At 50.2% G+C, this 22,186-nt stretch overlaps 2 protein-coding genes across 3 annotated transcripts in view; both read right to left on the reverse strand.

The window, feature by feature from the left end:
* Positions 1 to 1,458: 1,458 nt before the first annotated feature.
* PIM2 (Pim-2 proto-oncogene, serine/threonine kinase) lies at positions 1,459 to 7,739 on the reverse strand. The gene is made up of 6 exons (XM_003807235.5): positions 7,079 to 7,739; positions 6,841 to 6,950; positions 6,062 to 6,112; positions 3,295 to 3,667; positions 2,670 to 2,846; positions 1,459 to 2,569 (listed from the first exon to the last, which is right to left on the reverse strand). Exons 1-6 carry the CDS (start codon positions 7,137 to 7,139, stop codon positions 2,406 to 2,408), a joined length of 936 nt encoding a protein of 311 aa, XP_003807283.2. The 5' UTR covers positions 7,140 to 7,739; the 3' UTR covers positions 1,459 to 2,405.
* Positions 7,740 to 10,521: 2,782 nt separating this feature from the next.
* Positions 10,522 to 22,186, reverse strand: part of OTUD5 (OTU deubiquitinase 5) — a 35,712-nt gene continuing 24,047 nt past the window's right edge. The window contains exons 6-9 of one of the 2 annotated variants that reach the window (XM_003807236.4): positions 14,161 to 14,364; positions 12,162 to 12,363; positions 11,944 to 12,057; positions 10,522 to 11,606 (exon numbers count right to left, since the gene is read on the reverse strand). In XM_003807236.4, coding sequence (XP_003807284.2) covers positions 11,485 to 11,606; positions 11,944 to 12,057; positions 12,162 to 12,363; positions 14,161 to 14,364 — 642 coding nt within the window. In that variant the 3' untranslated portion in view covers positions 10,522 to 11,484. Of the gene's footprint in view, positions 11,610 to 11,943; positions 12,058 to 12,161; positions 12,364 to 14,160; positions 14,365 to 22,186 lie in introns of both variants that reach the window. The other variant, XM_008959302.3, reaches the window with a different exon arrangement.

Here is a 22,186-nt window from a genome sequence, read left to right on the forward strand (position 1 = left end):
GGTGGAGCGAGAGCCGGGATCGTCAGGGTGGTGGCTTTTCTCCTCCGCTCCTAAAAGCTCAATGTATGAATAGCCCCGGGATTTCCAAATTCCGTCGGATCGGGAGGCCGGGGACACGGCCCGATCGGCCTACCCACCATCCCTACAGAGCTTCATCGGCCCATTCCTGTCACTAGACCCGCCTTATCCTGCCGTTCGTCCGCTTCACTGATCGCGCTTTCCAGATCATCCCCCGATCTTGTCTCCTAGACTCATTGGTTCAGCCACCCCTTTCATCTCGGCTCTTTATTGGCAGCTTCTCCATAAGGCGCCGCCCTTTCCGTATCAGAAACTACCAGGTGCTTCATGGTTGGACTGAAGTTCCGCTTTCCCGTCTTCCAGCGAGGCCTCGCCCCCTGGAGACCACACGGGAATCTGGGGACGAAGAAACTTTGACCTGGCGGGGTCGGGGTGAGGGCGTACTGGCATCAGGTGCGAGTCAGGAATGTAAGCTAGCAGATAAAAGCAGAGCAGGTGAGGATAAACAAGTGAAAATGCAAAGGAAAGTTGACGCACATAAGGGAAGACAAGTGAGTCACCACTGAGGATGGCAAAGGGGACAGGCGAAAGGCTCACAGGTTAGCTAGCATTTGGAAGCAGGGCAAGAGTCCGGGCCAGAGGCGGTGGCTCACGCCTGTAATCCCAGCACTTTGGGAGGCTGAGCCGGGCGGATCACCTGAGCTCAGGAGTTCCAGCCTGGGCAAAACGACAAAACCCCCTCTCAAATAAAAAAAAATTACCCGGGCTTAGTGGTATGCACCTGTACCCAGCTACTCTGGAGGCTAAGGCAGGAGAACCGCTGGAACCCGGAAGGCGGAGTTTACACTGAACCGAGACAAATAAGCAGGGCAAGAGAGGGAAGAGCTCAGGTCGGAACAAGTGAAACCAACATGGAATAGGGTAGGCCAGGTAAGTCAAGTGTTGAAGGAGAAATTAGAGGGATGGGTATGTAAGGGTAAAGATGGGGGAAGAGGCTAAAGATAAAGAGCAAAACAGGTGACTACACCCTGGACAGATTCCAGTCAGCGCCCAACCCCAGCCCCGCCCTGGCCAGTACCCTGACAGGGCTTTTCTTCTGCAACAGGGGAAAGGGCTTCTTCATTCCCCTGGGGTGCCAGGGAAGGTAGTTTTTCTGCTTCTGAGATAGCCATCTTGATTGGGGATGTGCCCTAAACACCTTCAATATGCACAGTATCTCCAACAGAGAACTCTTCTGCACATACTGGGCACTGCATAAGATCAGGGGCAGGGGAATCAAGATTTTTTTTTTTTTTTTTTTTTGTGGTGCAGCTTCAAGAATCCTTAAAGCTCTTTAGGATGGCAACATAAGACTGTGGCTTCCTGAGGACAAAGCAGAGGACTGTCTCAGTGCACAGTAGATGCTCCATAAAAGCCTCACACCTACAAATGGCCAGCCGCTTCTGATTCTATTACTTTTATTAAATAGTGGGTTTCCACACATGGCTTTTTAAATAATCCAGGCAGGAGGAGAAGAGAGGAGGGCACACTTGGAACTCCCCTCCCCACAATACGTGATTATTTACATTTTAGTAATTGGACAATCCCGGCTCAGGAGGAGGTTGCAAGAATCTGCAAAAGTTGGAGGGAGCGCCCCAGGAGAACAAACAGCAAGCCTTATTTCCCCTAGCCCATCCCCCAAAAAACCATCCATCCCATCCTAGTGTCTGGTGGTGTCCGGTGGTGTCCATCTTCCATTCCTTCCCAAATTATGGAAGTAAGGTTCTTCTCACCAGAATAAGAGCACTTGGGATAACAGAGTAGGGTCCCCTCACCCAAAAAAAAAAAAAAAAAAGCCTTGGGGTAACAACAGGGCATTACCTCCCCCAGAATAAAGAATCCTGGGCTGAGGCAGGTAAGCAGCTTGACCCAATATGGGACCCTAGGCTAGGGGAAAGGGTCCCTTTACTAAAATAAAAGCTACTGGGGTATTGGAAGGAAAGCACCCTTGCCCAAGTAAGAGCATATGAACTAAGTTTGTGTGGTGGTAGTAGGAGGTGCCAATGTGGGGTGACACATCATCAGAATAAGAGTCCCGGGGCTCAGAATGGGAACAACTTCACCAAAATAAACTTCCTTAGCAAAATGAGAAGCAAGAAGTTCCCCCTCCAGAATCAGGGACCACAGGTTCTGGGAGGAAGGCTCCTTTGTAGGATTGGGAAGGGAACTGGGCAGACTTGGTTTATGTCTTCTAACCCCTGATCCTCAATCCCTTACCTTAGTAATACTGGACTTTAATGACTGGTAATGACCTGTAAAACCAAGTCAACAAATGTCCATCTATCCCTGTGACATGGCCATGGGATGGCTCTTCTGACCATTGGGGGCCAGGCCAGGCCAGGCCAGGCTTAGGGTAGCAAGGACCAGGCCAAAGGGGCAGGGCCTCCTTTGGAGGGGTTGAGGGGTACATCCTCTGCTGGTGTTTGCATCCAGGGGTCCAGCAGGATCTCTTCCAGTGAGGGTCGGGAAGAAGGTTTGGGGGCCAGGCACCGGCGGATTAGGGCACAGCAGTCTGTAGGCCAAGAAGCAGAGAGGGAAGATTAGCAGTCAGTAGGGGGTACTGGTCCCTGAGAAGGATGGAGTCTTCTGGGCTGGGGTCAGTGAGGCCTCACCTGGGGAGACATGGGCTGGGAAGTGGAGCTCAGCTTCCAGAATCTCCTGGTCCCTCTCGAAGGGAATGTCCCCACACACCATGTCATAGAGGAGGATGCCCAGTGACCAGACAGTGGCCGGGAGTGCATGGTACTGGTGTCGAGAGATCCACTCTGGGGGGCTGTACACCCTTGTCCCTGCACACAAGCCAGGGGTTAGACCAACTCAATCTCATGATGCCCTTCTCCAACCCCAAACTCTCCAGGAAGGATGGCCTCACCACAATTAAGAGCACTCAAGATAAAAGCAGAGTCCCCTCACTAGATAAAAAGCAGCTAAAATAACAGAGTCCCCTCAACAGAATAAAAGCACTGAAAAGTAACAGGATCCCCTTACCAGAGAAAGAATACTCAGGATAGTAACAGGATCCCCTCACCAGAATAGGAGCCCAGAATAAGGTTAGCACACCGTTAAAAGATGGACTTTATCAGAGGGCAAGGCTGAGAATCCCCAGTATTAGCAATCGATCATCTTATATAATGCAGTATGGGTCAAGGATTACAGGACACCCCACCACTGGAGGCCAAAGGTCACAAGGCCATCAAGTAAAAACAATCCCTCCAGGGAGATTTAGAGAAGCCTTACCATCAAAGTCAGTGTAGGGTTCATCATGAAGCAGGGCACCAGAACCAAAATCAATGAGTTTGGCACAGCCACGGCGTAGGTCTATCAGGATGTTCTCATCCTTGATGTCACGATGGACAACTCCACGGGAATGGCAGTGCTGGATGGCTGCCACTACTTGGCCAAAGAAGCAGCGGCTTGGGCCTTCACCCAGTGGGCCCTTCTGTGTGATATAGTCAAAGAGATCCTGGGCGGGCAAAGGCCGCTCGAGGACCAGCATGAAGCCCTCCTGTGTCTCAAACCAGTCAAGCAGGCGGATCACGCCAGGGTGCCCACCACCTGCACCCACTTTCCATAGCAGTGCCACTTCGAGTGGGCATGTGACTGAGTCTGACTGGGGGCACAGGTGGGGTGGGAAGCAGGGAGAGAAAAAAGACAGATGTCAGGGCAACAGCTCTGAGGCTTTTTACCTAAGCTCAACTCAGGGCCCCTTTTCCTGACAGTGTGTCATTGAGCAACTCACTTCCCTTCCTGGCCTCACTTTCCCTAAAGACACAAACTCACACAGCGATTGAGAGGGTGAAACCAGCAAAGAGCCTGCACAAATCTCGCATGTCATAGATCAATAAACATTTGAATAAATGAAAGAAGTTCGGCCAGGCACAGTGGCTCATCCCTGCAATCCCAGCACTTTGGGAGGCTGATGTGGGTGGATTGCTTGAGCCCAAGAGTTCAAGATCAGCCTGGGCAAAATGGCACAAACACAAAAATTAGCCAGGCTTGGTGGCATGCACCTGTAGTCCCAGCTACTTGGGAGGCTCAGGTGGGAGGGTCGCTTGAGCCAAGAAGGCAGAGGTTGCAGTGAAGATCACACCACTGCACTCCAGCTGTCTCAAAACAAACAAGCAAAAATACAAAGAAAAATCTGGTTATTAACTGAAGGCTTTCAGCAGAAGCAGCACCACCATTATGTGTTTTGTTTTGTTCCCTGACATATCCCAGATTAGAAGAGTACCTTACACAGGTGATCAATAAATGTTAAACAGATGACAGCACTTAATAGCATGGGCTCTGACAAGCAGTTAGCACTCAATAAACACTTATTGTGTAATGGTTTGTTTTGTTCACGGACGTATATGAAGCACTAGAACAGTGGCTGCTAACAGAGTAGGGCTGAATAAATATTTGTTAAACAGGTGAAAACAATTAGTAAAAAAGGACCTAGCACAAAATGAGCTCTCAATACTTATGTAATACTTTGCTGAGTGTCTAGAATTATGTCTGTCATATAGTAGGTGGTCAATATACCTAATTTGTTAAACAGCTGAGTGATTTATTACAAAGGACCTAGCACAAAAGGACTTAGTGTTATCATGTGTTTTGTCAGCATCACCAAGCACCTAGAACCAGCCAATAAAAAGCCTAAATGTGGCCCTGCGCAGTGGCTCACGCCTGTAATCCCAGCACTTTGGGAGGCCGAGACGGGCAGATCACCTGAGGTCGGGAGTTCGAGACCAGCCTGAACAACATGGAGAAACCCCGTCTCTACTAAAAATACAAAATTAGAGGCTGGGCACGGTGGCTCACGCCTGTAATCCCAGCACTTTGGGAGGCCCAAGGCGGGCAGATCACTAGGTCAGGGGTTCGAGACCAGCCTGGCCAACATGGTGAAACACGGTCTCTACTAAAAACATAAAAATTAGCCGGGCATGGCAGCGGGCGCCTGTAATTCCAGCTACTCAGGAGCCTGAGGCAGAAGAATCGCTTGAACACAGGAGGTGGAGGCTGCAGTGAGCTGAGATCACGCCACTGCACTCCAGCCCAGGCAGCAGAGCGAAACTCCGTCTCAAGGAAAAAAAAAAGTCATAAATGCAGCCGGGCGTGGTGGCTCATGGCTGTAATCCCAGCACTTTGAGTGGCCGAGGCAGGCGGATCACCTGAGGTCGGCAGTTCAAAACCCGCCTGGCCAACATGGTGAAGCCCTGTCTCTACTAAAAATACAAAAATTAGCCGGGCATGGTTGTGCGCTCCTGTAGTCCCAGCTACTTGGGAGGCTGAGGCAGGAGAATCGCTTGAACCCAGGAGACGGAGGTTGCAGTGAGCCGAGATCGCGTCACCTCACTCCAGCCTGGGCAACAGAGGGAGACTGTGTCTCCAAAAAAAAAAAAAAAAAAAGTATAAACGCTACGGGCCACAAAATCCGCCCCCCACTGCCTCCCCAAGCCCTGCGCAGGTACACTTCGAGCAGCAACCTTCTGGGATGAGGCAGAGCCCTCTCCTGGCCAGGCTGCTGACTTGCACAGCAGCAGACGTTTTCTCACCGAGATGCAAAAATACCGATATCGCGCAGGCGCACCCTCTCCCTTTGGGTCCCATGGACTGCGCAGGCGCAGTTTCCCCTAGAGTCCGCCAGGGGGCGCTCCCAACTCTACAACTTGCCCAGACCCGCCCTGATGTCCGTTAGCGTTATAACGGCAAGAGAGAAGCAGCCACCATCACCATGGCAACCAGCGACCTCTGCCCCTTGTTCCCCACCAGCACGCCCTGCGGGCAGTCCCCCAGCAGTGTTTGGAGGAAGGATGGTAAAGGTTTGTTGGAGGGGAGAATCCAGGGCTCTAGGGGAATTGGGGTGAATCAGAACTGTATGTCACCCCAAGGGAGTATAAATGGGCTGGCAGTATTCTCACTGTTACAGGGCCCAGGGAGTCATACATCCCCTGGAAAAGCAAGGAGGTGAATACATCAGTGATGGAGTAGGTAGGTTAGGAAGGGCTCCGAAGGTACTCACCAAGGGGGACCAGCCCAGCACACGATTCCGGGGAATCACTTTGATGGCCACCTGGAGAAGAAGGCCGTGATAAGGAGGCCAGCAGGTGATCCCCAGACCCCTCCCAGTCTAGACCTTCTGCCTACCTCCAGTATTCCTCCATCTACCAGCACTCTAGTCTTTCTGGTCCCCAACCACAGCACCCCACAGAACGCGTACCAGGGCGTCTCCCCTGCCCTCCAGGTCCTCGGAACCAAGTTTATCTCTCCCACCTTCCTTAGCCCTGGGCTCTCCGTTCTCAGGCATCAGGACTCATCACTCCAAGTCCTGAGTTCTAGATTTCCTGATACCCCAGGCCCACAATCTTCCTATTTAGCTCTACGACACCCCAACTCTGTACCAGGGTCCTGGTCCGCATGACTCCACACTGGACACCTACCTCCAAAAGTCCCACAAATCTCACATCTAGGTCCCTGCTTTCCCACACATACACAGCCTGGACCCCGGGGTCAAGGAACTCCGGAATCTGAAGCCCCCTGCCCGCCCCCCCCCCCCGCCCATAACCTCCTAGACGGACACACACACGCGCACGCACACACACCTGGCCCTCTACACACACTGCAGGCTCACTCCTCGGACACGGACACACACACACACACACACACACACACACACACACACACACACACCTGGTCCTCTACACACTGCAGGCTCACTCCTCGGTCAACCAGCATTCCAGGGCCAGGACCCCCGCCCCCGCCACACGCACCTGACCCTCCCAAGACCCTCATGACGGATACCTGGAGTCGATCTGTGAGGCGGTGTCCTGCGAAGACGGTGCCAAAGCCCCCCTTACCCAGGAGGGGGCCGAGTCGATACTCGGCCTCGAACGCTTCCCGATCCTTGCCTCCTACGCAGGCGGAGGCGAGGAAGTCAGGGTGGCGGCGTGCTGCGCCCAGCCACGACTCCCTCCCCCCGCGCTGCAACCCATCATTCCAGCCCACCCCGTCTGGTTGCAGTAGGGGAGGATGTACTCACCTGGCGGCGGCGTGGGGGTCACGGGGGGCGCGGGAGGCCCCTGTAGAGGCTTGGTCAACATGGAGGTGGCGCTGCGCAGATTGAGCCCACTGAACCCGCTAAGCCCGCAGGGCGTGGACGCCCGGGGCAGCGCAGCTGGGGAGCCAGGGCTGGGGGGCGCCAGGGTGGAAAGCAGAGAAACTGGTGGCCCGGAAGCGCCCGCAGACGGCGCAGCGTTAAGATTCGCCGCGCGCGCCAGCCCCAATGCTACTGAGCCTGGGCACGCGCCTCCCGGGAGAGTCACCCTGGGCGACAGCCCCGCCCACCTGGCTTTGATCAATCCGGACGCGGCACCTGCTGTACCACAGCCAATCGGAGCCAGTTCTTATTTGCATACCACCCTCATCGTTTCAAGGACCCCCTTATGCAAATACACGCTCGGTTCTTCCGAGGAGGCGGGGCCTGCATGTAAATGAGGGGGCTTGAGGTGGGGCTCACACCAAGAGGAAACCGGTTCTGGGAATCCCTTTGCAGCACCGCGCTTGTTTTGGTTGTTGCGCGGGGTTGTTGTTGGTAGTGGTGGCGGTGTGTGTGTGTATTTACACTTAAAAAATAACTGCGCAGTATCCTTTCCTGGGAAGTTGGTTTGCCGCCGCTGCCTGGATATTAGCACAGAGATAGCGCCAGGCCGGGCTTCTAAGAATTCGCGCCTGTGGCTATCCAAGACTCCGTCTCGAAAGGTGCTTGTCGGACTCCTTCACCGGAGTCCTCCAGGCGACTGGCGGCCTTCACTGGAAAGCTGAGGCCAGGGCCCTGGAAATATCTGGTAGCCAGGGAGGGGGAACCCCTACCATCAACGCCACGGGTGTGCATTGGTCAAAGGCAGCATTGCCTGGTGAGTGTTTACTGGAGCTTTTAACCCTGAGCCCTGGGCCCAGTCAGCAAGTCTAGAATCTAGAACAGCAGGGGGTGGTTCTTGGGGGATGGGGGTGAGCCCAGAGTGGTGGTGGCATGGGGCTGCTCTTGGAGTTGAGAGAGGCAAGGACTGAGAGACATGATAGAGGCTGCTAGAGAAGTGGCAACTCTCAGACACAAATTTGTGAAAAACAGCCAGAAAAGGCGCCACACCCCAGGAAGAAAAATGCACTCCAAAGACACATGAATGCCAAGATATACACAAACACATACTGTCAGACACATTCACAGAAACGACCTAGATACACATGCAGCCAGAGACTGACATACACTTTCAGGCAAGCACACTGTCAGAAAAATAGTTATGTCCTAGAATGACACCCAGAGATACACTGTTACAGAAAGGCACTCACGCAGACCTACATTTGCCATGTGATGACACAGAAATGTCCCGTCACACTGGCAGAACTTGTCACAAACACACTGTCACCATCAGACATGCACTGTCACAGCAAGACTTGTACTGTCCCAGAAATAAGAGACGCAGAGTCTGTCACAGGAAGATGCACAGATGCTCCAGGGACACACATGCACTGCTCTGAAGGCAGACATGTACTGATGTGATAGAATCACATTTTGTGGCAGTGTCACAAAAACAGACATGGATAGACCTGTTCAGACACAGACATACATACACCATGACACATGCAGTTTATCAATGGAACAAACTGTCCAGAAATAGCTACCCAGAATCTGTTGCAGGAACACAAACGGACATCCACCCCATCAGACAGAAACCACAGATGCACTGTCACAGACAGACCCACGCAGGCATGCACGCATCTTGGATTTAGACACAAACTGTCAGAGATAAGAGTCCCACACTCAGTCACCATCTGACACACCTGGAAACAAGCCCTTCATCACACACACAACTGGGGACACTCTGTGAGCTGCACATGAAGACTTGGACTCACCACAGTCACACACACACAGACAACACCAAAAAAGCACACATGTACTCTCCTTTGTTCACCCAACGTTATTGGGGGTGGTTTGCTATAAGCCTACCAGGCCTTGATGGGGATGTTGGTATCAGAGATGTACAGATAAGTCAGGCATCAAACCTGTGCCATGAAGTTTATCTGTAGTACAGCTACTGGGGAGATTTTTAGATACAAGTGAGAATGTGAATGGGCTTCTCAGCAGGTGACCCTCTGTCTTGAAAGACAAAGGTTGGTGGCTCAGGACAGGGGAGGGCAAATTGCAGGCAAAGGCCAAGAACACTGGACAGAGCGGCGAGAGATTGGCAGGGGCCAAATGGTGCAGAAACTTCTACAAAAAGAATACTACTAACATTTGTGCCCTCTCAATGTGCCAAGCACTGTGCCCAGGTAGTACGTTACTTTGATCATACATATTCCCTCTAGATGATCACAGCAGAAGCATGAGGGAGTAGATATCACTTTTTTTTTTTTTTTTTTTTTAAGACTGAGTCTCGCTCTGTCACCCAGGCTGGAGTGTGGTGGCGCAATCTCGGCTCACTGCAACCTCCACCTCCTGGGTTCAAGCGATTCTCATGCCTCAGCCACCCAAGTAGCTGGGATTACAGGCACGTACAACCATGAATGGCTAATTTTTGTATTTTTAGTAGAGATGGGGTTTCTCCATGTTGGCCAGGCTGGTCTCGAACTCCTGATCTCAGGTGATTCACCCACCTCAGCCTCCCAAAGTGCTGGGATTATAGGTGTGAGTCACTGCACCCAGCCTAATCACCTCTTGTACAGATGAGACACTTGAAACAGAGAAGCAATTGACCAGGACCAGGAAGGTTTCAAAGCAACTCTACAACAAATAGATGCTTGGCCACTGGGTTCCAGACACACTCCGCAGCCAGCCACTCAGCTAGCCATGCCCTCAACTGCAGAACCAGACACACATCCTGTCAGAGGGTCTCCCTTATCATGGCATGGTGAAAAAGCTGCTTGAGAAAACCTGGGGGCCAGCCAGCCTTCTTTACCTTGGATTTACCCCTAGGGAGGGCAGGCAAAGAGGTATCAGACTGGGGGACAAGAACAAAAAAGGGTTTAGCCGTCCTTCACCTTCTAAAACCTAGTGGGTGAGGCCCCTCTGGTTACTTCCACTAAACTCATGTTGCTACAAAGTATCAGTTGCACTTTTCCAAGGCTTTTCTTCATCAGATCATGATAAGGAAAGAGCAGCATTCATGGTGAGAGGCAGGCGGAGAAGCTGGAATTCAGGCAGGAAGTTCAAGCTCACAGTCCTCTGCTACCATCACCCCCCCGCCCCCGCCCCAGGAAATAGGGTAGGCAGGGGTGGGGTCAGCAGGCAAAGACGCAGCTTTTCCAGTGGCAATAGGTCCAGAAGGAGGTTTAATAAGCAGCAAATCAAATACAAACTCCAGGCCCCCAGACAGACCCTGCTGGAGAGCATTCACACCTCTGAGGTCAAGCCAAGGTCCGTGCCATTGCATCCTCTGCCCAGAGGCCCGCCCAACCCCTGCCCCACACAGAACAGAGCCGCTCAGGGAAACTGACATTTGGTTTTATTGTGCCAAGGACATTACAGATGGCGGATCTTGTCAACACCTGCAGGGCACGGGTGCCCCATCTGCCAAGGCTGCTCCCACACTCCCTACACTCAAATCCCGGGTGGCAGCCATAATCCCCAAAGATGACCCCCACCCCAAGATTCCAAAGAGGCTAGTGGTGGTGGAAGCAAAAGGAATGCAGCAAGGTCAGGGTTTCATTGTCCAAGCCGGCCTGACACCTGCCGCCCTGCCCTTGCCCAGTGCACACCCTAGACCCTGGGCCGGCCTCCATGCAGCTGGAGGCCAGAAGACAGCAACCCATATCTTTGCGCCCTCCTCCATGCCCCATGGCCTGCCTGCCCAGAAAGATGCCACCTTCACAGAGCCAGTGCTGTCGTCTATATCATTTTTGATTAGTTGATTTTATAAGATAAAAGTAATTTTAATAAAGAAAAAATTCAACATTGAAGGCTCAGACGTTCTTGGGGGTACTGGGAAGGGAAATTTCCCACTTCTTCCTCCCACCTCCCTGGCATCAGTGTCGGGGGGTGGCGGCAAGTTTTTCTCATCTTGGAAGGAATGAGGGGCAGGGAGACTTTCCTCTGTCTGAATGTCTCTCTCCTCTGGGGCTGCCTGGCTGCCAGTTGGTCTGTCTCTGTGTGCCTCTTGTCTATCTTCGGCACCCTTGCCCGAGTCCCCTGTGGAATGCAGGGATGGTTCTGTGCGGGGTGGGGTGGGGGGCAACAGGGCACATCAGCTGGCAGAGAGACAGGTGATAGTGGCAGCGGCAATGAGAGAGAGTGCAGGGGTGGGCTAGCCAGAGGGAAGTGAGGAGGAGGGAAAAGAGGGGAGAGCAGAAAGAACAGAAGGAGGCAAGAGGGAAGAAGCCAAAGAAGGTGAGGTGGCACCGGAGAGCAGGAGTACTGGGGTTGGGAGATGGTATCCAATCCCTGGGTCTCCATCAACTCTTGTCTGGGGGCGGGTCTCTGTGCACTTTGTTTTTCTTCATACTGTCTAGGTATTCCTGTTGGGACACTGCCAGCACCGACGCTAGGATCTCATCATCATCCCAGTCATTCAGACCTGCTGGGCGAGAGGAAGAGGAAAAGGATGATGGAGCGCTCTCAGCCTGCCTTCTCCTCACCCTGTGCCGACATCTGGGGCTCTGGAGAAATCCCATAGGGCCCTTCTCACTCCTTTCTCAAAACAGAAGGATCTGCTAGGCCTGTGAAACCCCACTTAGATCCCAGACCCTTCTGGGGCAAATTCCTTGGATCTGAAAAATCCCCTCCAGTGCCTCTCCCTTCTTTTCTTGGGGAGATGGCCAGAGGCTCCAGAAAGCCCCTCTCAGGACTTGCCACTTCTTCCAGTCTCTCCCAGCTCCTAGCAGCCTCCATCCCCCCAGACAAAGGAGGCTTACCAAAGGCAGAGGGGGACATCTGCTGAATGAGGGCCCGGCACTCCAAAGCAGGGTAGAGGGACACAAGGGGGGAAGTTGCCCGGTCGGCCCCTGCCGAGAACTGACTGCTTGTACCTGAAGCAGATGGACAGTCAAAGGTAGGGACCCAGGATCCAGGACCCAGGACCCAGGCAGTGCCTCCTAACTCCCAGCACATTCCCTGTGGGCAAGTCACTGACCTGGCGCACAGGGCGAAGGAGGTTTGGCAAGAGCTAAAACAGTGCCTGGGGAAGGGGGCTTCATGCCCAATTCAGCATGCAGCTCAGGGTGCTCAGGTGACGAGGCTGAACTCCGCTGCCGCGGGGACCGGCTAGTCCACTCCTCCAGGCCACTGGAGGCTGCTGCTGTGGCCGAACTGCATGTGGCGCTGGCTTTCCGGGGCTGCAGCGGGGAAGGTAAATGCGTTAAGGACCACCAGCAGCCATGACCTTCTTGTGACCCATCCCTGAATGCTGGCTCCCTTCCCAGGACCTTGGCTATGATACAGCTTCTACGTAGGTCAACATCATCCCCACTCACATGGTGGACCACAAGACTCCTCACAGGACAGAGGTGGAGCTCCTTACCCTTTCTCTCACACCCCTACAGCCAATCTGACAGGAAACCCTGTTACCTCTATCTTGAAAATAGATCTCAAATCCAACCCCTTCTCACCAACTCCACTGCCAGCACTGGCCACCAGTCACCTGGCCTACTGCAGTAGCCTCCTCCTCACTGGCCCCTGCTTCTGCCCTCACTCACCAGACTCCACTGGATGACTAGCAGGCAAGTCGATCTTATTAAATCCCCAACCACATCCTGTCCGTCCTCTGCTCACAATCCTCCCATGGTTTCTGCCTCTCTGAGAGTAAATGCCAAAGTCCTCGCCACAGCCCACAAGCCCCTACCCAATCGGACCCACAACCTCTCTGACTTCATCTACTACTACATTCTGTTCGGATACACTGGCCTCCCTCTGGGCTGTGCCTGAGTTGTACCAGGTGTGTGGGCCTGCTGTCCTCCCCTCCATGTGCGCTCAGCTAACTCTCACCTTCTGCAAGGCTCAAATCTCACCTGCTCTGAGGCCTACCCTGACTGCGCTATTTCATACCGTGAACGCACATTCCTGCTCAGCCCCTTTATCCTAGCTGTACACTTTCCATCCATAGCACTTCCCAACTAATTTATTCATTATATTTATTATTTTATTTCACTCTGCAAAACTGTGAGCATCACAAGGACGGGGATCTTGGTCTGCTGGGCTCACCTATGTATCCCCATATACTGAAAACAGGGCCTGCCACAGACTGGTAGTAGGTATTTGTGGAATAAAACTCAGCTCCTTCAGCCGGGTGCGGTGGCTCACGCCTGTAATCCCAGCACTTTGGGAGGCCGAGGTGGTCGGATCACGAGGTCAGGAGATGGAGACCATCCTGGCTAACACGGTGAAACCCCGTCTCTACTAAAAATACAAAAAATTAGCCAGGCGTGGTGGCGGACGCCTGTAGTCCCAGTTACTCCGCAGGCTGAGGCAGGAGAATGGCGTCAACCTGGGAGGCGGAGCTTGCAGTGAGCCGAGACTGCGCCACTGCACTTCAGCCTGGGCGACAGAGCAAGACTCTGTCTCCAAAAAAAAAAAAAAAAAAAAACCTCAGCTCCTGCCAGCCAACATCTACAATCACTCCAAACTCCTTGCGATTTTACAATTCCTCAGATGCTTGTCTGCCCCACCCCTCCCCGCTCCCCTAACAATTCAACCTTCCTCTGTGAAGACTAACCGGAGCCCCCACCTCCACTGATCTCCCAGTCAGGGTCAAGGACCCCACCAATGAGTTGTCTCTGCCAACAGACGAGATCGTTGAGGGCAGAGTAGTCCAGATTTGATGTTACATTCTCAGTAGAGACCTGGCACACAAGGGCAGTCAACAAAAGCTTGTGTCTCTGAAGCTATCCATTATTCTCTTGTGTCACCAGCAGCATGGCTGCCCTCCTCTCACTCCTTAAGTGCCTGTTCTGCACAAGTATTTAAAGTTCCAAGGTACAATGCCAAAACTAAGACCAAGATGAGTTACAGATGGTGCTGGATGCTTCCTTCCCTCCCAGATGTCAAAACTGCTTAATTTTTTTCTGCTCGCTTGAGGGCAAAGCATGAGAAGTAATGAGTTTTTGGCCAAGCCTGTGACAGAGTCCATGACCCACCTGGCTGGGGCCTCGGACCTGGCGAGCTTGTTTCTCCTGATCCCGCAACCACTGCAGGTAGGATTCCCGAGCCACCTGCTCCTCGATGGCCTCATTTGTGGCCTCCCAGTCCGTGGCCCGTTTCTTGTCTTCTAGCATCTGCTGTTCAATCCATGACTCCTCCGATGTTTTTATGGCATTCTTCATCAGAGACTGCTCTGCAAACTGCAAGGAGGGAGAGGAACAGGGATGTGCAATAACACACTGAACCTGCCCAAGAGCCAGAACAGACTCAGCGAGGTAGGCCCACAGGCCCCAGAAAAAAAAGGAGACAGGAAAGCAGGTACTCCCAAAGAGCAACACTCCACAGACTACCTCTTGATTGGGGACCAGGGGAAAGCAGGCTTGGGATGTGGGACCTGTCATTCCAAACTCCTATGCTTGTAAGACCTGACTCTAACCCCCAAACCACCTCAACTGAGGCACTGAGACTGGAGCAGTCAGGTGCCTTCCAACCTGGGACTTATTTTTTTTTTTTTTTCCTGAGACGAAGTATCGCTCTGTCGCCCAGGCTGGAGTGCAGTGGGGTAATCTCGGCTCACTGCAACCTCCGTCTCCCAGGTTCAAGGGATTCTCCAGCCTCAGCCTCCCAAGTAGCTGGGATTACAGGTGAGTGCCACCACCCCCAGCTAACTTTTTTGTATTTTTAGTAGAAATGGGGTTTCACCATGCTGGCCAGGCTGGCCTTGAACTCCTGACCTCAGGTGATCCACCCAACTCGGCCTCCCAAAGTGCTGGGATTATAGGTGTGAGCCACTGCACCTGGCCCTGGGCCTTAATTTAAAGAAGCCCCATCCAGTGATGACTGTTTCATAATGTTGAGGACTTTCACACACATGAGCAGAAGAGACACATACAAAAATTAGCCATGTGTGCACAGGGTGGAGGGAGTATTCAAGCATGTGAGGGGTTGGGGGAAGTAGTGGGTGTGTGAGGGAATAAGGGGGCAGTATCAACATGGTGTGGGGTGCTATGAGTTACAGGACACTACATCAGAGTACTGTTTTTCAGGCTGAGATCCAACAGCATTTTTAAAAAATAGAAAATATCAGAATATATCCCAGGGAATAAGTGCAAATGTTGTTTCATGAAGCTTTAGTTAACATTATTTTAATGCACATATACACATCACACACAAATGCATATATGCTAAGTAATCATGTAAAATGTATTCTTTTCTTTTTCCTGCAGACCTTGCATTCAGATAAAATGTAATTTTTTACTGTGAATAGTTAAAAACAATTCGTAAAACTATGTTAGAACAAGCCAATTAAAAAAATAGTCAAAAAATCTAACCACTCTGGCAGTGTTAAACACACTCCAAGTGTTTTTTCTACTCACTCACTCAACAACAATCAACACAGGAGACTTCTGTGACCAAGTGTGCGGGCTGGGGGGAGGGTGTTTTCCCACACAGCAAGCAGCGGACACCTGGTGTCCGTCCTCCAATGCAATTCAATACCCAGAGACAGCCTGGGATCCCACAGGTTGAGGGCTCAGTCCCACAAGACTCCCCCCAACCCCCTTCGAACACCAGTCGAAAGTCTGGGCCTCCAGAATTTCTGACTGACCAGCTATAAATTGGGATTCCCACAATACTTTTTTGGGGGTTCAACTAACTTGCTAGAGCAGCTCACAAAACCCAGGAAACACGTCTGCCAGTTTATTATAGAGAAAATTACAAAGGATACAGATGAGATGCACAGAGTGAGATATGGGGGAAGGGACGTGGAGCTTCCATGCCCTCCCTGGGGTGCCACCCTCTAGAAACTTCCATGTATTCAGCTACCCAAAAGCTCCTAGAACCCAATCCTTTTGGGATTCTTTGGAAGCTTCATTATGCAGGCATTATTGATTATGCCATTGGACACTGGTGATCAACCTAATCTTCAGCCTCTCTCCCCTCCCCAAAGGCTGGGGGATGGGCTTAAAGTTGCAAACCTCTAATCCTGCGTTGGTCTTTCAGGTCACCAGCCCCCATCCTGAAGCTACCTAGAGGCTGCCAGCCATCAGTCACCTCATTAGCATACAAAAAGGCATCACTTTGGAGATTCTAAGGATTTTAGAAATTGTATGTCAGGAAGTCACAAACACAATTCACCAAAGAAGCTATACAGATGGCAAATAAGCATATGAAAAGATGCTCAACAGCATTTGCCAAGAGGCAATTGCAAGTTAAAATAATGAGATACCACTACACACCTAAGAGAATGGCTAAAATCCAACACAATGACAGTATCAATTGCTGGTAATGCTGACAACAGGAACTTCCAAATCATTATGGTGGGCAGGCAAATAATACAGCCACTTTGGAAGACAGTTTCTCAGTTCCTCATAAATCAAAACATAATCTTACAACGCAATCCAGCAATCTTGCTCCCAGGTATGTATACAACTGATCTAAAAAATCACGTCCACAAAAAAACCTGCATGCACATTACAGAAGCTTTATTCATAATCATCAAAAACTGGAAGCAACCAAGAATGTCTTTTAATAGGTGAATAATTAAACTGGTATCTCCATAAAAGGAACATTAAGTGATAAGAAAGAAACCAGCTAACAAGCCATGAAAGAACATGGAGAAACCTTAATGCATACTGCTAAGTGAAAAGAAGCAGTCTGTCACATTGACCATTTTAATTTCAGGGGGGAAAAAAGCAAATTGGCTGCAGGTGGCTCACCCCTGCAATACCAGCACTTTGAGAGGCCAAGGCGGGAGGATCACTTGTCCCCAGGAATTTGAGATTGGCCTGAGCAACACAGTGAGATCCTGTCTCTACAAAATAAAAATATTTTTAAAGTTAGCCAGGCATGGTGGTGTGTGCCTGTGGTCCCAGCTACTTGGGAGGCTGAGGTGGGAGGATTGCTTAAACCCAGGAGGTAAAGGCTGCAGTGATATTGTGCCACTGCACTCCAGCCTGGGCAACAGTGATACACTGTCTCAAAAAAAACAAAAAACAAAAAAAACAAACAAAAAAAAACAGTATGAAAAGGCTACATACTGTATGATTACAATTATATGACATTCTGAAAAAGGCAACCCACAAAGACAATAGTGTTTGCAGGAAGAGGGAGGAAGGGAGGGGTAAGCATATGGAGTATGAGGAATTTTAAGGGTGGTCAAACTATTCTGAATAATACTGTAATAGTAGATACATGTCAAAACCCATAGAATGTACAACACAAAGAGTGGACCTTAATATATGCTATTTAAAAAAAAATTAGGAAGGCTGGGCACGGTGGCTCATGCCTGTAATTCCAGCACTTTGGGAGGCCAAGGTGGGTGGATCTCCTGAGGTCAGGAGTTCGAGACCAGCCTGGCCAATATGGTGAAACCTGTCTCTACCAAAAATCCAAAAAATTAGCTGGGCGTGGTGGCGCGTGCCTGTAATCCCAGCTACTCGGGAGGCAGAGGCAAGAGAATCACTTGAACCACGGAGGCTGAGGTTGCAGTGAGCCGAGATCGCACCACTGTACTCCAGCCTGGGTGACAGAGCAAGACTCTGTCTCAAAAAATAAATAAATAAATAAAATAAAATAAAAATTAGGAGATCTATGGCCAGCGCGGTGGCTCATGCCTGTAATCCCAGCACTTTGGGAGGCCGAGGCAGGCAGATCACCTAAAGTCAGGAGTTTGAGACCAGCCTGGCCAATATGGTGAAACCTGTCTCTACTAAAAATCCAAAAAATTAGCTGGGCGTGGTGGCGCGTGCCTGTAATCCCAGCTACTCGGGAGGCAGAGGCAAGAGAATCACTGGAACCACGGAGGCTGAGGTTGCAGTGAGCCGAGATCGCACCACTGTACTCCAGCCTGGGTGACAGAGCAAGACTCTGTCTCAAAAAAATAAATAAATAAATAAAATAAAATAAAATAAAAATTAGGAGATCTATGGCCAGCGCGGTGGCTCATGCCTGTAATCCCAGCACTTTGGGAGGCCGAGGCAGGCAGATCACCTGAAGTCAGGAGTTCGAGACCAGCCTGGGCAACATGATGAAACCCCGTCTCTACTAAAAATACAAAAATTAGCCAGGTGTGGTAGTGCATGCCTGTAATTCCAGCTACTCGGGAGGCTGAGGCACGAGAATTGCTTGAACCCAGGAGGTAGAGGTTGCGGTGAGTTGAGATCATCGCACCACTGCACTCCAGCCTGGGCGACAGTGAGACTCTGTCTCAAAAATAAATAAAAAATTAGGAGATCTGAGATCCCAGCATAGAATGCAAAAATGTGACAAAATAATACAAATGTATTACAAACATGAAACAACCTTGGCCGGGCGCGGTGGCTCACGCCTGTAATCCCAGCACTTTGGGAGGCCGAGGCGGGCGGATCACGAGGTCAGGAGATTGAGACCATCCTGGCTAAGACGGTGAAACCCCGTCTCTTACTAAAAATACAAAAAATTAGCCGGGTGTGGTGGCAGGCACCTGTAGTACCAGCTTCTCGGGAGGCTGAGGCATGAGAATGGTGTGAACCCGGGAGGTGGAGCTTGCTGTGAGCCGAGATCACGCCACTGCACTCCAGCCTGGGCGACAGAGCGAGACTCTGTCTCAAAAAATAATAATAATAAAATAAAATAAAAATAAACACCCTCATTTGAAGGGGGTGGGGGTACAAGTAGGTCACTTTCAAAATGAATGGAGTCTGTAACACCAAAGGCAAAAAAGAACTATATGTAGCATTGTGCTATAGTGATAAAGTTGTTTCCCACGGGGGTACGGGTGAACAAGTGCGATTCTGCTACGCGTGTATATGGAAATGAGCAGTTACATAAACGGATGGTAGGAACCAGTGCATATACATCTGATGGCGTATCTACTGTTGGAGAGGGAATTTGCAGATGAACAAGGGGAGAAGGCTAGAATGAAGCATGTGATAATGGATCTGAGTTGGAGACATCAGTAAGGATTCATGTTTAATATAAATACAGATGGTTACAGGTAGAAATATTTATAGATATGTGTACAAAGGCCACTATACATACATGTAGCTCCTTGCTCTATCAGCTGACAGGGCCTAGAAGCATGGACAACCTGATATCGAAGAGCACATTCAACACCTAGGTCTTGATTTCTGTTAACAGTCTCCAATACATTCCAGGGCTCTCTAAAGAAATGGCTGATTGAGCTGGGCGCAGTAGCTCACACCTGTAATCTCTGCACTTTGGGAGACCGAGGAGGGTGGATCACCTGAGGTCAGGAGTTCGAGACTTCAGCCTGCCCAACATGGTGAAACCCCATCTCTACTAAACAATACAAAAAACAGCTGGGTGTGGTGGCGCATGCCTGTAATCCCAGCTACTCGGGAGGCTGAGGCAGGAGAATCGCTTGAACCTGGGAGGCAGAGGTTGCAGTGAGCTGAGATGGCGCCCTTACACTCCAGCCTGGGCAACAAGAGCAAAACTCCCTCTCAAAAAAAAAAAAAAGACCATATTGATGTACGTAATAACTGGAAAAATTAATAAATTAAGGATGAGTTAACGATGAGACACAGATCCTCCTTAAAGAATTCCAAATAATCTATGTAGATACTCTACCCTCAAGGGGATGGGGCATAACCATTTCTTAGGTGTGGGCTGCACATAGTGACTTCCTTCCACACAGTACAGTATGGAAAAGGTGGGAAAGAATAACCTTAGGTGGAGAAACCTAACAAACACTACTTCTGCCAGTTGATCAAGGGTAACACCAACAGGCATAAATGACACTCATAGTATAAACCCTTGAAATGATGTAATGACAATGGCACTTTACCTCTGTGATCTTCCTCCCTAAGACCCACAACCCTAGTTTAAAAATGAGAAAAAGTCCAAAAGAGACATTTCCTACAAAATATTTGATCAGTACTCCTTAAAACTGTCAAGGTCATCAAAACAAAACTGAGAAACTATCAAAGATAAAGGGGCCTAAGGAGGCATGCAGATTTCATTTAATAGTAACGTATTAGGCTGGGCATGGTGGCTCACGCCTGTAATCCCAGCACTTTGGGAGGCCGAGGCGGGTGGATCACCTGAGGTCAGGAGTTCGAGACCAGCGTGGCCAAGGTGGTGAAACCCCGTCTCTACTAAAAATAGAAAAATTAGCCAGGTGTGGTGGTGGGCACCTGTAATCCCAGCTACTTGGGAGGCTGAGGCAGAAAAATCGCTTGAACCCAGAAGGCGGAGGTTGCAGTGAGCCGAGATCGCCTCATTGCACTCCAGCCTGGGTAACAGAGAGAAACTCTGCCTTAAAAAAAAAAAAAAAAAGTATTAATATCGGTTCGCACATTGTAACAAATGTACCATAATCATTTGAACTGTTAATAACAGCAGAACTGGGCTGGGCGCGTTGGCTCACGCCTGTAATCCCAGCATTTTGGGAGGCCGAGATGGGTGGATCACCTGAGGTCAGGAGTTCGAGACCAGCCTTTGACATGGTGAAACCCCGTCTCTACTAAAAACACAAAAATTAGCTGGGCGTGGGGGTGGGTGCCTGTAATCCCAGCTACTCGGGAGGCTGAGGCAAGAGAATTGCTTGAACCCGGGAGGCAGAGGTTGCAGTGAGCCAAGATTGCGCCATTGCACTCCAGCCTGGGTGATGAGAGAGAAACTTCGTCTCAAAATAAAGATGATAATAATAATAATAATAATAATAATAGCAGAACTGTGTTTGGGAAGAGAAGGATATGTGGGAATTCTGTATTATCTCCTCAATTGTTCTGTAAATCTAAAACTGCTCTAAACAATTAAGTCTATTAAATACAAAAACTTAAAACATTCATTTTTATTTTTTCTTTCAGACAGAGTCTCGCTCCGTCACCCAGGCTGCAGTGCAGGGGTCAAATCTCAGCTCACTGCAACCTCTGCCTCCTAGGTTCAAGCGATTCTCCTGCCTCGGCCTCCCAAGTAGCTCGAATTACAGGTGTGTGCCACCACACCCGGCTAATTTTTTTTTGTATTTTTAGTAGAAACAGGGTTTCATCATGTTGGCCAGGCTGGTCTCGAACTCCTGACCTCAGGAGATCCTCCCACCTCGGCCTCCCAGTGTTGGGATTACAGGCGTGAGCCACCGCACCTGGCCAGAACATTCATATTTTTGAAGAAAGAAAAAGAGGAAGCTGGGTGCAGTGGCTCATGCCTGTAATTCCAGCACTTTGGGAGGCCGAGGCACAAGGATCACTTGAGCCCAAGAGTTCAAGGTCAGCCTCGGCAATATAGTGAGACCTTGTCTCTACAAAAAAAAAAAATTTTTTTTCATTTTTTTACAAAAAGTTTTTTTAAACCACTGGCCGGGCATGGTGGCGAGCACCTGTAGTCTCCCAGCTACTCGGGAGGCTGAGGTGAGAGGCTTGCTTGAGCCTGGGAAGTGGAGGCTAGCTACAGTGAGCCTAGATTGCCCCACTGCACTCCAGCCTGGGTGACAGAGTGAGACCCTGTCTCTCCACCCGCCCACCAAAAAAGAAAATGAGCCATTAAACCAGGACAAGTCACAGATGAATCTTAAATGCATAGTGTTAAGTGAAAAAAGCCAGTCTGAAAAAGCTACATACTGTACATTTCCAATTATATGACATTCTAGAAAAGGCAAAACGAGAGTCAGTAAACAGATCGAAAACAAAAAACAAGAAAATTCTGAGAAACTGTCACAGCCAAGAGGAGATAAAGGGGACACAACAACTAAATATAATATGGCACCCTGGATGGGATCCTGGAACAGATAAAGGTCATTAGGGAAAAACTAAGGTAATCTGAGTCAAGTATGGTCTTTAGTTAATAATATGTCGATATTGGCTCATTAACTATGACAAATGTACTATGTTAATACATTAATCATAGTGAGGCATATGGGAACTCTGTAATATATTTGTAACTTTTTTTTTTTTTTTTTTTTTGAGACAGAGTCTCATTCTGTCGCCCAAGCTGGAGTGCAGTGGCACAATCTTGGCTCGCTGCAACCTCTGCCTCCCAGTTTCAAGTGATTCTCCTGCCTCAGCCTCCCGAGAGTAGCTG

Source organism: Pan paniscus, chromosome X, assembly GCF_029289425.2.
Source record: "Pan paniscus chromosome X, NHGRI_mPanPan1-v2.0_pri, whole genome shotgun sequence".
Lineage (NCBI taxonomy): Eukaryota > Metazoa > Chordata > Mammalia > Primates > Hominidae > Pan > Pan paniscus.